Raw genomic sequence first — 12,395 nt, 5'->3', positions numbered from 1 at the left:
AACTATATGGAGACGTTTGGTTTCCAAGCTGGCTATGAAAGGTGTTGGTAAATAAATGGCCAAGTATCTCAATGATTTTCAGTTCGGGGTCGGGGTGTCGGGTGGCGCTGAAGCCATATTACATAGCGCCAATAGGGTGTTGAGTGAACGCCACAATGACGGGTCTCTTTCCATGCTTACTGTGGACTTCTCCAATGCCTTTAACTTTGTTGATAGATCCGCATTACTTCATGACGTCAGATTGAGGTGCCCTTCTATATCCTTGTGGTTAGAATTCCTATATGGTCAAGCAGCAAGGTTATATCTAGGGGACACGCATATTTGGTTTTCTACTGGAGTTCAACAAGGAGACCCCTTGGGACCACTTCTCTTTGCCCTTGTGTTACACCCGCTCTTGCATAATATTAGAGACAATTACAAGCTTCATCTCCATGCATGGTACCTGGATGATGGCACACTTATTGGAGATTTTGAGGAGGTGGCCAAAGCCTTAGACATCATTAAGGCTATTGGCCAAAAATTGGGTCTTCAGTTGAATATCAATAAAACCGAGCTCTTTTGGCCCTCGTGTGATGGAAGGAAGCTGCGTGAGGGGCTATTCCCGGTTGGCATCGGGAGGCCGCCATTGGGGGTGAAACTTCTCGAGGGAGCTGTTAGCAGAGATGCTAGTTTCATTAGCAACTTAGCCATAAAGAGAGCTAAAGGCGCTGTGAATTTGATGCGCCTTCTTCCACAATTGTCTGACCCGAAAAGTGAGCTCCTTCTACTTCAGTCTTGTATGGGTATTGCTAAAATTTTCTTTGGGCTGAGGACGTGTCAACCCGATCACATGGAGGAGGCGGCGTTGTTATTCGATAATGGGTTACGCGGGGCGATTGAGGACATTGTGGTTTGTGGTGGTCCCTTCTTTGGCGACTTACAGTGGCGACTTGCTTTCCTACCCATTCGTTTTGGTGGTTTGGGTTTATACTCGGCAGTAGAGGCTACCTCATATGATTTTGTTGCCTCAAGGGCCCAATCTCGGGTATTGCAAGACGACATCTTACGAGATAGCGGCATTTATGGTATGGATTCTGATTATGCTTGTGCCTTAGATTCTCTTTGTAACAAGCTTCCGGACATTGGCCTTAGCAGTTTTACTACTAAGGACACCGCCCCCCTAAATCCCAGAATACACTGGCGAGTACCCTTTTTAGTAAAACTATCCAAGATATGGAAGTGAATTTCAATATGACGGCTCGGCAGAAAGCAGTTTTCCAGTGTTTACGTGCACCACATGCTCAAGATTTTCTTCTAGCTATCCCTATAGATGGGCTTGGCCAACATATGTCTCCGGTGGAGTATCATACCATCCTCAAATATCGACTCATGATTCCAATATTCTCGGCCGATGGGATATGTTGAAGGGTTTTGAGCATTCTAACACTCTTATGGTGTACATACAACCCTAGAAACCTTGGATCTATGTTTTATCTATGATACATGCAAAATTGTTTTTCCAATGTTCATAACCTATCTAGCATACATGGGGAACTTTTAAACATAAAAGATAGTAAGAAATACATACCTTTAGTTGCTTGGATTCCTTGAGAACCTTGTGAGCCTAGCACCTCAAGTGTGATGCCTCAAATGTCTCAACCAACACCAAATACACTTGGAATAACCTTGAGAGAAATGGAACACTTCTAAAATCGGCTATGCCTTCTTGTTCTCACTTAGTATGCTTAGTGGCTGATTTTGGTGAACATAAGGATGCTTATATAGTGTGTTACAATTAGGGTTACACCATGTAAACCCTAATTGTCATGACTTTTCATTTCCATGACCCATGGGTTCTATAACCACCATGGAGAATCCATGGAGCATCCTATGGGTTTTAGCCCAACTTGATAATCCATGAAGCATTAGTCCACTATATAAGTATTGATGATTTACACAATCAACCCATATATTTAATTAGACTTTTTTTGATCACTTAATTAATTCCAAATTAATTATTGATCAATACTAATTAAATAATATTATTAATATATTAGAACTTATAATATATTAATAAACCTTAAGTGTTATTTCTCTCATTTTGGTCTATCCAAATGCATGATGCCATGCAACCCAAATGGACCATGCTAATCGGGTCAAGTACATTCCAGAAATAGTTATGAACTTAGACACCTAATCCAACAGTCTCCTACTTGGATAAGTCTAATAACTATATCTGCAAGAATAACTTCAGGAACCGATCAGCAATCGTAGCTCTTTAAAGGTCTCGCGGAACTGAGATCATGCTCATACGCCATTTAAGATAAGTGATCATATAATCCTCTGTTCTTGATATCAGCCGGACAAATACATGGAACAATGTCTTACTTATTGTCCAGCAGTTTGTTTCTCGATTTTCGATTTGCTTGACATAGAACTTAATTGAACAAATCAACTTAGTTCTGACCGGGCCCGGAACATGGGTCAACACAAAATCATCGAGGGGCCCAGATATCGCTTCTAATCCAAGAAGCAATAGATAAACTTCGACTCATATGCTTGTTCTACTACTTGTTGAATCATACACAAAGGCACGTTTTATAACATCGAGTTACCAATGCGTTTTCGTACAATCAATGCATAACCAACTTATAGGCAACAAGTCATATCTCTAGGTTTGAAGACTTATATGATATTACCGTCTCACGATCACTCGAGATAAATTCCATGAAGTGATACCAGCGAGCGTGGGTTGAATCCAATACTCAGAACTTATGAGCACTCATGAGTGTTGTAGCCATGTCCAACATCTTAGACCTCTACAACCAACTTCATGACAGTCTTGATTCATATCTACTTCCAACAGGAAATTGTGGATGAAGAGGAAGAAGAAGAAGAAGAGGAACCCATGGAAGAAGAAGAAGAGTCTGAGGGGACTGATACAGAATCAGAAGTGTACAATCCCTCACCAGCCGTCCGACCTCCTGCAATCAGGAGAGGTTTTCAAGGACCAACCCCCATGTGGGGAGACTTCATTCACCAATGGAGCCGACAACAAGGAGTGCGCCCTCCATACGGGATGTGCCGAGACTTCTACGACGTTAGCAATGGAGGTTCAGCTGACAGGGCACTCCCTATCATCATGGATAAAATAGCTAACCAAATCGACCAGTCAAGGATCTCGATGACCCAAATCCGGGAAATCAATGCAACGACACAAAGCAACACTTCCGATATATGTCGCCTAGACGAACTACATGATGAGACCCGAATCCACACCGGGACACTCCAGGGCCAAATGGATGCAACCCTCGCTGAAATAAGAGAAATGAGGGAGCTACAAGTCATCCTTGAGAGGCGACTAATGGGAGCCAAACACTCAGAAGCAGAGTCTATCTCTAAGCACAGTACGCGTCGCAAGTAGTGCTTGCACAACTCCAAATATTATTATAGACTAGGACCTCGGCTAAATGTTTTACTTATATTAACTTTCGATACTGTAGACCTGTAGATAAGGTCAAATTTTCCCAACATTACGATGTTTTTTCACGCTATAGATATCTATTAAAGTATTTGCTTTGTGTGTTAATTCCTTGGATATCACTCAAATTCATAAGTTTATCTGTTATTACATAAACTACTACTATGAATCGAACGCAAATCACGGTTAAGTCGAATCTTAATACATAAAGAATCTAAAATAGTTAAACTTTTTAACACTCGACTTTCAATCATCAAAGACTTATTGTCTTTCATTGTTAATTCTTTGGCAGCAAGATGCCTCCTCGCAGATCTGGCAGACGCGTCAACAATGCAACACCAACACCACCGCCACCACCTCCACAATATGATCCCGTCATGGTACAGGCTGCTATCACTGCAACAGTGGCAGCTGATCTTACGCAAATAAACTCTAACGGTGCTGGCGGAGCTGGAAGCAGTACCAACCACTTGAATCGTGGCACTGGCCATGGTCATACCAGGGAATGCGCATACAAAGAATTTTCAAATGCAAAGCCAAAGATATTCAACGGGGTACGAGGAGTCATTACACTTATGCAATGGTTCGAGAAGACCGAAACGGTCTGCGAGATCTGTGCATGCCCGGAAACAAGCAAAGTCAAGTTCGCTGCTTGCACTTTCTCTGATCGAGCCCTCACCTGGTGGAAGGGCCATGTGAAAGCCCTATCTCTCCCAATTGCTAATGCCATAAGTTGGGAAGATCTCAAAATCTTGATGCTGGAAGAATACTGCCCGAGGGGCGAAATCCAAAAGTTAGAGCAGGTGCTGTGGAACCTAAGGATGACTGGATCGGACCTAGCCACTTACACGGCCAGGTTCAGTGATTTGTCATCCTTGTGCCCAGGAATGGTACACCCGAAACCGAAGAAGGTGGAGATATACATTTGGGGATTGTCACCCCAGATCCAAGGGCATGTCCTGGCTTCTAACCCAATCACGTTTGACAGCGCGAAGCGCTTGGCTCAACGATTGATTGATCATGGTGTTAAACAGGGTACTATTACCGCTGCTTCTGAGCCACCGAAGGAGGTAGAGGACCGAAGGAAACCCTGGAACAAGAGAAAGGGGCAAACCACACAGGAAAATCCTAAGAAACAACAAATAGTGACAGCCCACGCTGTTACTGTCCCGACCACCCCAGCACCAACAAAGCCGTACATCGGCAACCTGCCGAAGTGCAATCGATGATACTTCCATTATCACGGACCCTGCCATGAAATGCATTGCACTAGGTGCAACAGGAAGGGACACACTGTCCACTTCTGCAAGGAACCAATCCAACCGGCCGCTCCAACCACACATGTCGGAGTAGGCCGTACTTGTTACGAGTGTGGAGCAACGAGGCACTTCCGAAGGGACTGTCCGAAAGCAAACAACAGGAATACTGGTGGAGGGGGCAGAGTATTCGCAATGGGCTAAGAGGAAGCCATTGCCGATCCCACGGTGGTTACGGGTACGTTTCTCCTCGATAACTCTTATGCATGCATTCTATTTGATAGTGGAGCGGAGAGGAGTTTCGTGAGCCACAATTTTAAAAATCTACTCAAACAAACACCCCGATCATTAAGCGAAACATTCATAGTAGAAATGGCTAACGGAAAGACAGAAGACGCTAAAGAAATATACTTAAATTGTACCCTCATGCTAAACAACAATTCTTTTCCAATCAACCTTATGCCGGTTTCAATAGAAAGTTTCGACGTTATCATAGGCATGGATTGGCTGAGTTCTCATCGTGCGGACATTTTATGTTATGAAAAGGCCGTTCGGGTTAATCTGCCAAATGGCGAAACTCTCGTTATTTATGGCGATAAACCCAGTACACATCTTCGTATCATCTCTTGCGTCAAAGCTCAAAAATATTTACGCAAGGAATGTCATGCGTTCTTGGCACACGTCGTTGATGTATAGCGAGGAGTAGAAGACATCAAGAGCATGTCTGACGTCCGTGATTTCCCCGATGTCTTCCCCGAAGATCTTCCAGGAGTACCTCCTGCAAGACAAGTCGAATTCAGAATCGACTTGATCCCTGGAGTCACCCCTGTAGCCAAAGCACCGTATCGTTTATCCCCAGCAGAGATGCAAGAATTATCTAGTCAACTGAACGAACTGCTTAACAAAGGATTCATTAGACCAAGCTTCTCACCTTGGGGAGCACCAGTGCTATTCGTGAAGAAGAAAGACGGATCGTTCAGAATGTGCATCGACTACCGAGAGCTAAACAAACTCACCATTAAGAATCGGTATCCCCTGCCACGAATAGACGATTTGTTCGATCAACTCCAAGGGGCAAATTACTTTTCGAAGATCGATCTGAGATCGATATATCACCAACTACGAGTCCTGGAAAGTGATATTCCTAAGACGGCTTTCCGAACAAGATACGGTCACTACGAATTTGTAGTGATTCCTTTCAGACTAACCAATGCACCCGCCGTGTTCATGGACTTAATGAATAGGGTATGTCGTTCGTTCCTGGACCATATATGACATACTCATTTATTCAAGGAGTAAAGAAGAACATGGTCATCACCTGAGACAAGTCTTGGAGACACTACGAGTAGAGAAGCTTTACGCAAAGTTCTCAAAGTGCGAGTTTTGGATTAGGAAAGTGGACTTCCTAGGTCACGTGGTCAGCAAAGAGGGAATCAACGTGGACCCTTCCAAAATCAAGGCAATCAAGAATTGGTTAGCACCGAAGACGCCAACCGAAATTCCCAATTCCTAGGACTTGTTGGCTATTACCGTAGGTTCATACAGAATTTCTCCAGCATCGCAAAACCCCTTACCTCCCTGACGCAAAAGGGAGTAGCTTTCAACTGGGGAGAAAAGCAAGATGCTGCATTTCAAACCCTGAAACAAGCCCTATACAGCACACCCATTTTGTCTCTTCCAGAAGGGACAAAAGACTTCGTAGTATACTGTGATGCGTCCAACCAAGGGATGGGTTATGTGCTGATGCAACGAGGAAAGGTTATTGCTTACGCCTCACGTCAACTAAAAACACACGAGGTCAATTACACCACTCATGACCTAGAGCTTGGAGCAGTAGTGTTCGCTCTGAAGATTTGGAGGCACTACCTATACGAAACAAAGTGCACCATCTTCACGGACCACAAGAGCTTTCAACACATATTTGACCAGAAGGAGCTAAATATGAGACAACGACGTTGGGTCGAACTACTCAACGGCTAAGAATGTGAAATTCGTTATCATCCGGGTAAAGCCAATGTGGTGGCGGATGCCCTAAGTAGAAAGGAGTACTCTGGTCGAAGAGTGAAAGTGCTAACCATGACAATCCATTCACGCCTGTCAACGCAAATCAAGGAATCCCAACTAGAAGCCTTGAAACCAGAAAACATGACAGGTGAAGCACTTAGAGGAATGGACAAGAATCTGGAAATCAAGAGTGACGGAGTTCGTTATCTCATGAATCGAATCTGGACACCGAAATTTGGTGGATTCAGAGAGGTGGTCATGAATGAAGCTCACAAGACTCGATACTCCGTACACCCAGGTTTAGATAAGATGTATATGGATCTCAAACAACTCTATTGGTAGCCAAACATGAAAGCAAATATTGCTACCTACGTTGGCAAGTGCTTAACTTGTGCCAAGATCAAGGTAGAACACCAAAAACCCTCAGGTCTACTACAGCAGCCCGAAATACCTGAGTGGAAGTGGGAGCAGATTGCCATGGATTTCATAACCAAACTATCCAAGACGCCAGGTGGTCACGATACCATTTGGGTGATCGTCGACAGGTTAACCAAGTCTGCCCACTTCTTGCCAATCAAGGAGACTGATAAGATGGAAAGACTGACAAGGACTTACATCTGGGAAATCGTGCGACTTCACGGAGTGCCGATATCTATTATCTCGGACAGAGATAGCAGATTCACATCACGATTCTGGCAATCACTGCAGAAAGCCTTGGGAACTAGGTTAGATATGAGTACAGCCTATCACCCACAAACTGACGGACAGAGTGAGAGAACTATCCAAACCCTAGAAGACATGTTACATGCTTGTGTAATAGATTTTGGTAAAGCATGGGACATCCACTTACCGTTAGTTGATTTCTCGTATAATAACATTTATCACACTAGCATCAAGACTGCTCCTTTTGAAGCCCTCTACGGACGCAAGTGCAGATCACATCTGTGATGGGCGGAAGTGGGTGACACGCAGTTGGCGAGAGGCCTAGTCCCTGATAGCACTCTCACTGGTCCGGAAATCATTAGAGAGACGACTGAGAAGATCTTTCAAATCCGTGAATGACTGAAAGCCTCACGGGACAGGCAAAAGAGCTACGCCGACAAGAGACGAAAACCCTTGGAACTTCAGGTTGGTGATCGCGTCCTACTGAAGGTCTCACCCTGGAAGGGCATAATACGCTTTGGGAAACGTGGAAAACTAAATCCAAGGTACATTGGACCCTTCGAAGTTACTGCAAGGATTGGTCCAGTAGCTTATAGACTCCAACTACCACTCGAACTTAACAACGTACATCCTGTGTTTCACGTGTCTAATCTGAAGAAGTGTCTATCTGATGAAACCCTTGTAATTCCACTCGAGGAAATCGAATTAAACAAAAATCTTAACTTTGTGGAAGAACCCGTCGAAATCATGGATAGGGAAATCAAACGAACAAAGAAGAGTCGCATACCAATAGTGAAGGTTTCCTGGAATGCTAAGCGGGGACCTGAATTCACTTGGGAGCGAGAAGACCAGATGCAACAGAAGTACCCGCATCTCTTCCCTAGTCCATAGACACTTACTTTGTAAATAATTTTGGGACGAAATTCCCTCTAACGGGGGTATGATGTAACAACCCGATATTTCAAGTCAATGTAACGATCCAAAGTCAAGTATTGTAACCTATCTTAATATAATAGGAATAACGTAAAAAATGAAATGTTCAAAAATCTCAATGTGGATGTACTAAGTGGTAGATATCGTAACAAGGTTTTCAAAAATATAAAGAACACAAAAATCCGAGTTATAACGAAGAAGTTATGACCAATCGAAAATCCGCAACAAAACCGACAAAACACTGTTAAGCGTAAAACACGAAATTTCAATAAGATAGTTTTTAGCCTTAGGTATCTAAATGAAAGCCGTAGATATCATTAAACTGTAAACGTATATATCATAGAACGTCCAAATCTGACTTCGTATGAGGAAGTTATGATTTCCCTAAGTTTCGGATATAGCAGTAGACAGCTAAAAACTCGAAATAGAGATCGAGCGACTTTTAGCCAACGCAACCTAAACGAGAATCGAAGATCTCGACAATAGTAGTACAATGGTAAAAAGATAGACGAAACGTCGCCGCAGGCAAATCCATCATAGTACGGTTATGAAAACTCATAGGATAGACAATTATTATGGTATTATGTTTTTGCGGGAAAAGTAATATTACAGTTATTTTTACGTGAAATTACAAACTTCTTATAGTTTTGTTTACTAATAAAACTATACATAATTATTTTAAGTATGACATATTTACTTACAAGTTACAGTCTTGGGCATTTGAGACTGGTCCTCACTTTTAGGAAAATATAGGTTTTTCCTGGTTCAATACATTTATTTTATACAACATCGATTAATAACTCATTTTATAAGAAAATATCGGATTTTCTGGAAAACAAACGTAAACTTTCGAATGGCATGCGTTTACTCAAATAACTACTTATGAGCTCACCAACTTAAATGTTGACACTTTTTCTTTGAAATAACTTGTATTCTCAGGGAGTCGCTAAACCAGGTTAGCAACTGCTTTTGGGGACTAATGCTCTGGCGTTAGTAACATCTTTTGGAACATCATATTGTATTTGACTTTTGAAACATGTAATACAACAATCATGTAAACTTTTCAAATATATATTATGGTGGTGTGTACTTTCTTTACAATTCAATTGTTATGATACTGTACATGACGTCCTCCGCCCCCGAATGTTTCCGCCGTTCAGGTTTGGGAGTGTGACATAACAAGACTCATTAATGAAAATGATCTCTCTGTTGTAGCAGTGGAAACTAAAAGAATGAGTATAAGACTAACTACTCGATAAATAAGATAAAAATTGGTTGCTCTTCAAGTCTTTATCAACCATTGACACAATTCTGAAATAGATATTGATTGTTTATAATCTGCATGTAGAACGACGTCCACCTCGTAATGTTGGAGTTGCATCTTCAAAAGATTTTTCTCGGCTTCATTGAAATTTTTAGGATAAAACCTTTGTACTAATTGACATACATCACCACTTCGAAAAGGCTCTTTATAATTTTTAGGATCTAAAGTTGTTCAAAGATGGAGTAACTCCATCGAGCTATCATTGAACCGATGATCTAATTCCATTAACTAACAGTTAATCGCTTCGATGAAAATATATACTCGATAATGATGTTCAAGTTTATGATCGCTATGCTCATTGCGAGCTCGAGCCCCTCTGCTAAAGTAAGAAGAAGACAAATTAGGGATATCGATGTTGCGTTCAAGACAAAATGACTTAACATGAGAGAGAAAACTATCCCATCTTTCATCTTTCATTTTTTGCAATAGCAATTTTGTGGATGCAACTAGCCTCAATGCATTCAGTATATCTTGAGATTGTCTTTGTAAAGCTTGGCAAAGCAAATATGTGATTTCCATTATTTCTTTCTCGAGATGTAGAACAAAAATGAATTCAAATGTAGTAATAGTTGCATCTCCTGAATCTGCATCTCCTTTGATCGAACCAATGGCATCCTCAATAATATTAAGTAAAACGTCACAAATCAGAATAAACATTTTGATTAAGCTTGAAACTGATTTCAAGTGAGAACCCCATCTAGTATCCCCAGCCCGTTGTAATGCACCAATTTGATTGAGGCCTCTACTAGTCTCCAACTCACCAATAGATTTAAAATATGCCATTTGTTTGGCTTGTGCATCTTTTAGTTGGTCGGAGCGCTTGGAAGAACCACCACCAACAATGATAACAAAAGCTAATTTAGTAAAAAACTTTTGCACTGCAATAACTCCTTGTGAAGCTGCCATTAATGCTAATTGCAATTGATGAGCATAACAATAAACATAATATGCAGATGGACAATCCTTTGAAATCATTGCTTGCAACCCTTTGAAATTACCTCGCATATTGCTTGCACCATCATACCCTTGGTCACGAATCGACTTAAAATCGAGATTGCTATGTGTCAATAGGAAATATATTCTATCCTTTAGAGTTTGTGATGTAGTGTCAGGAACATGAACAAGTCCAAAGAAGCGCTCCATACTAACCCCATCTTTATTCACGAATCTCAAAACAATAGACATTTGTTCTCTGTTAGACTCATTGCGTGCTTCGTCAACAAGTAAAAAAAATTTCCACCATCAATCTCCTCACAAATCATTCGTCTCACCCTATTAGAGATAAGGTTTAAAATATCCTTTTGAATTGTAGGTGATGTATATGATGCATGTTTAGGAGCAGTGCGAAACAATTCTTCCATCTAATTATTAAAAGAACAAATTGCCTCCAACATTTCAAGGAAATTTCCTTTGTTAATGGAATCTCGTCTTTCATTATGACCTCTAAATGCAATTTCTTGAAAAGTACACCAACGAACTACGTAGATAATAGCTTTCAATCTCAATCTATTCTTCTTACGATCTTCATCTGGTAATTTCTCAAACGTATTTCGTATATCTTGAGTATCATTTAACAAATCATCATATGATTTTTGTGCAACATTGTGAAAAAATGTACACTTAGTTCCCATATTCTGCAAAAAACACATTTTTTCCCACCTACTTTCTTCCAATTTTGAAATCCATCTATAATTGAAGCACGTTGGCCGTAGCATCCCATTCCAAAAGGTTTCTGAAAAAGGAAACATGGAAAACAAAATGCAGCATCTGAACTCTGTGAATATTCAAGCCATGGAAATTGCTTGAAACAAGAACCTTGAAAGCTACATTTATGGTCTTTTGGTCCAGATTTTGGATATGCAGAAAGTATTGGTTGAAATGGACCATGATTCATATAAGCTCGCAGAACTGTGTCTCGTTGATTGATTGGATAATTGTAAATTTGGATATGCAAATTAGGATCTTGTTCTGGTGTATTAAGATCAACATCATTCAGTTCAAGACAAGGTTTTTAGGGTTGATTCGCAGTCACATGATCACTATCATTAGGAGTATTTGCATCTATAACATTTGGGGATGGCTCTACGGATACTTGAGAAGAATTTTCATTTTTTCTTTTTAAAAATCCATCAAGTGTTGATTGTTTTTCATTTTGGTTTACTCTAAATGGCATAATTAATAAATAGTTAACAAATAACTAAAAAATTAATAATATAAAAAGTAACATTAACATATGATTATATATATTTTAACATATGATTATGTATATTTTAACAAATAATCGGACTTCGCTACTCTTGTTAAAAGCTTTTACATAAATAAACAATAAATACTCTAAAAGCTTTTATGAGGAACAAATAAGATGGTTATGTATATTTTAAAAAAAAAATAATCCAATTCTACCACTATGTTAAAAGCTTTTATATAAACAAACAATAAATATTCTAAAGGGAAACAAATAATATATAATATTATACAATTAAAAATTATAGCATTTTAATTTGACAGCTAATGCCTATATCTCTCCTAAGTTTCAAACAGTATAATATTATAGAGAGAGAAAGACAAAGAAAGTATGAAAGAGAATTAGAGAACCAAGAAGCTTACAGATCTTCTCGATATAAGACATTGGAGAGTCGCACACTCGCAATGTGTGGTCGGAGATCGATTTGTCAGTAGCCGGAGTAACAGAAATCAACAAGGGCGGTTGTCGATCAGAGACCAGAACTACTCAGTGGGTACGTTTTCTGGCAGT

The 12,395-nt window shown here is 40.5% G+C and overlaps 1 protein-coding gene across 1 annotated transcript; it reads right to left on the bottom strand.

Moving 5' to 3' along the window:
* Nucleotides 1-9,868: 9,868 nt before the first annotated feature.
* On the bottom strand, nucleotides 9,869-10,825 carry LOC145121858 (uncharacterized). The gene has a single exon (XM_079057551.1). It carries the CDS (start codon nucleotides 10,823-10,825, stop codon nucleotides 9,869-9,871), a length of 957 nt encoding a protein of 318 aa, XP_078913677.1.
* Between the last annotated feature and the right edge of the window lie 1,570 nt (nucleotides 10,826-12,395).

The sequence above is a fragment of the Lactuca virosa genome, chromosome 6, assembly GCF_052849685.1.
Source record: "Lactuca virosa cultivar CGN04683 chromosome 6, Lactuca_virosa_CGN04683_v6, whole genome shotgun sequence".
NCBI classification, from domain to species: Eukaryota; Viridiplantae; Streptophyta; class Magnoliopsida; order Asterales; family Asteraceae; genus Lactuca; species Lactuca virosa.
Note: the sequence above shows the minus strand (reverse complement) of the source record. Positions and strands in the feature narration are given on the sequence as shown.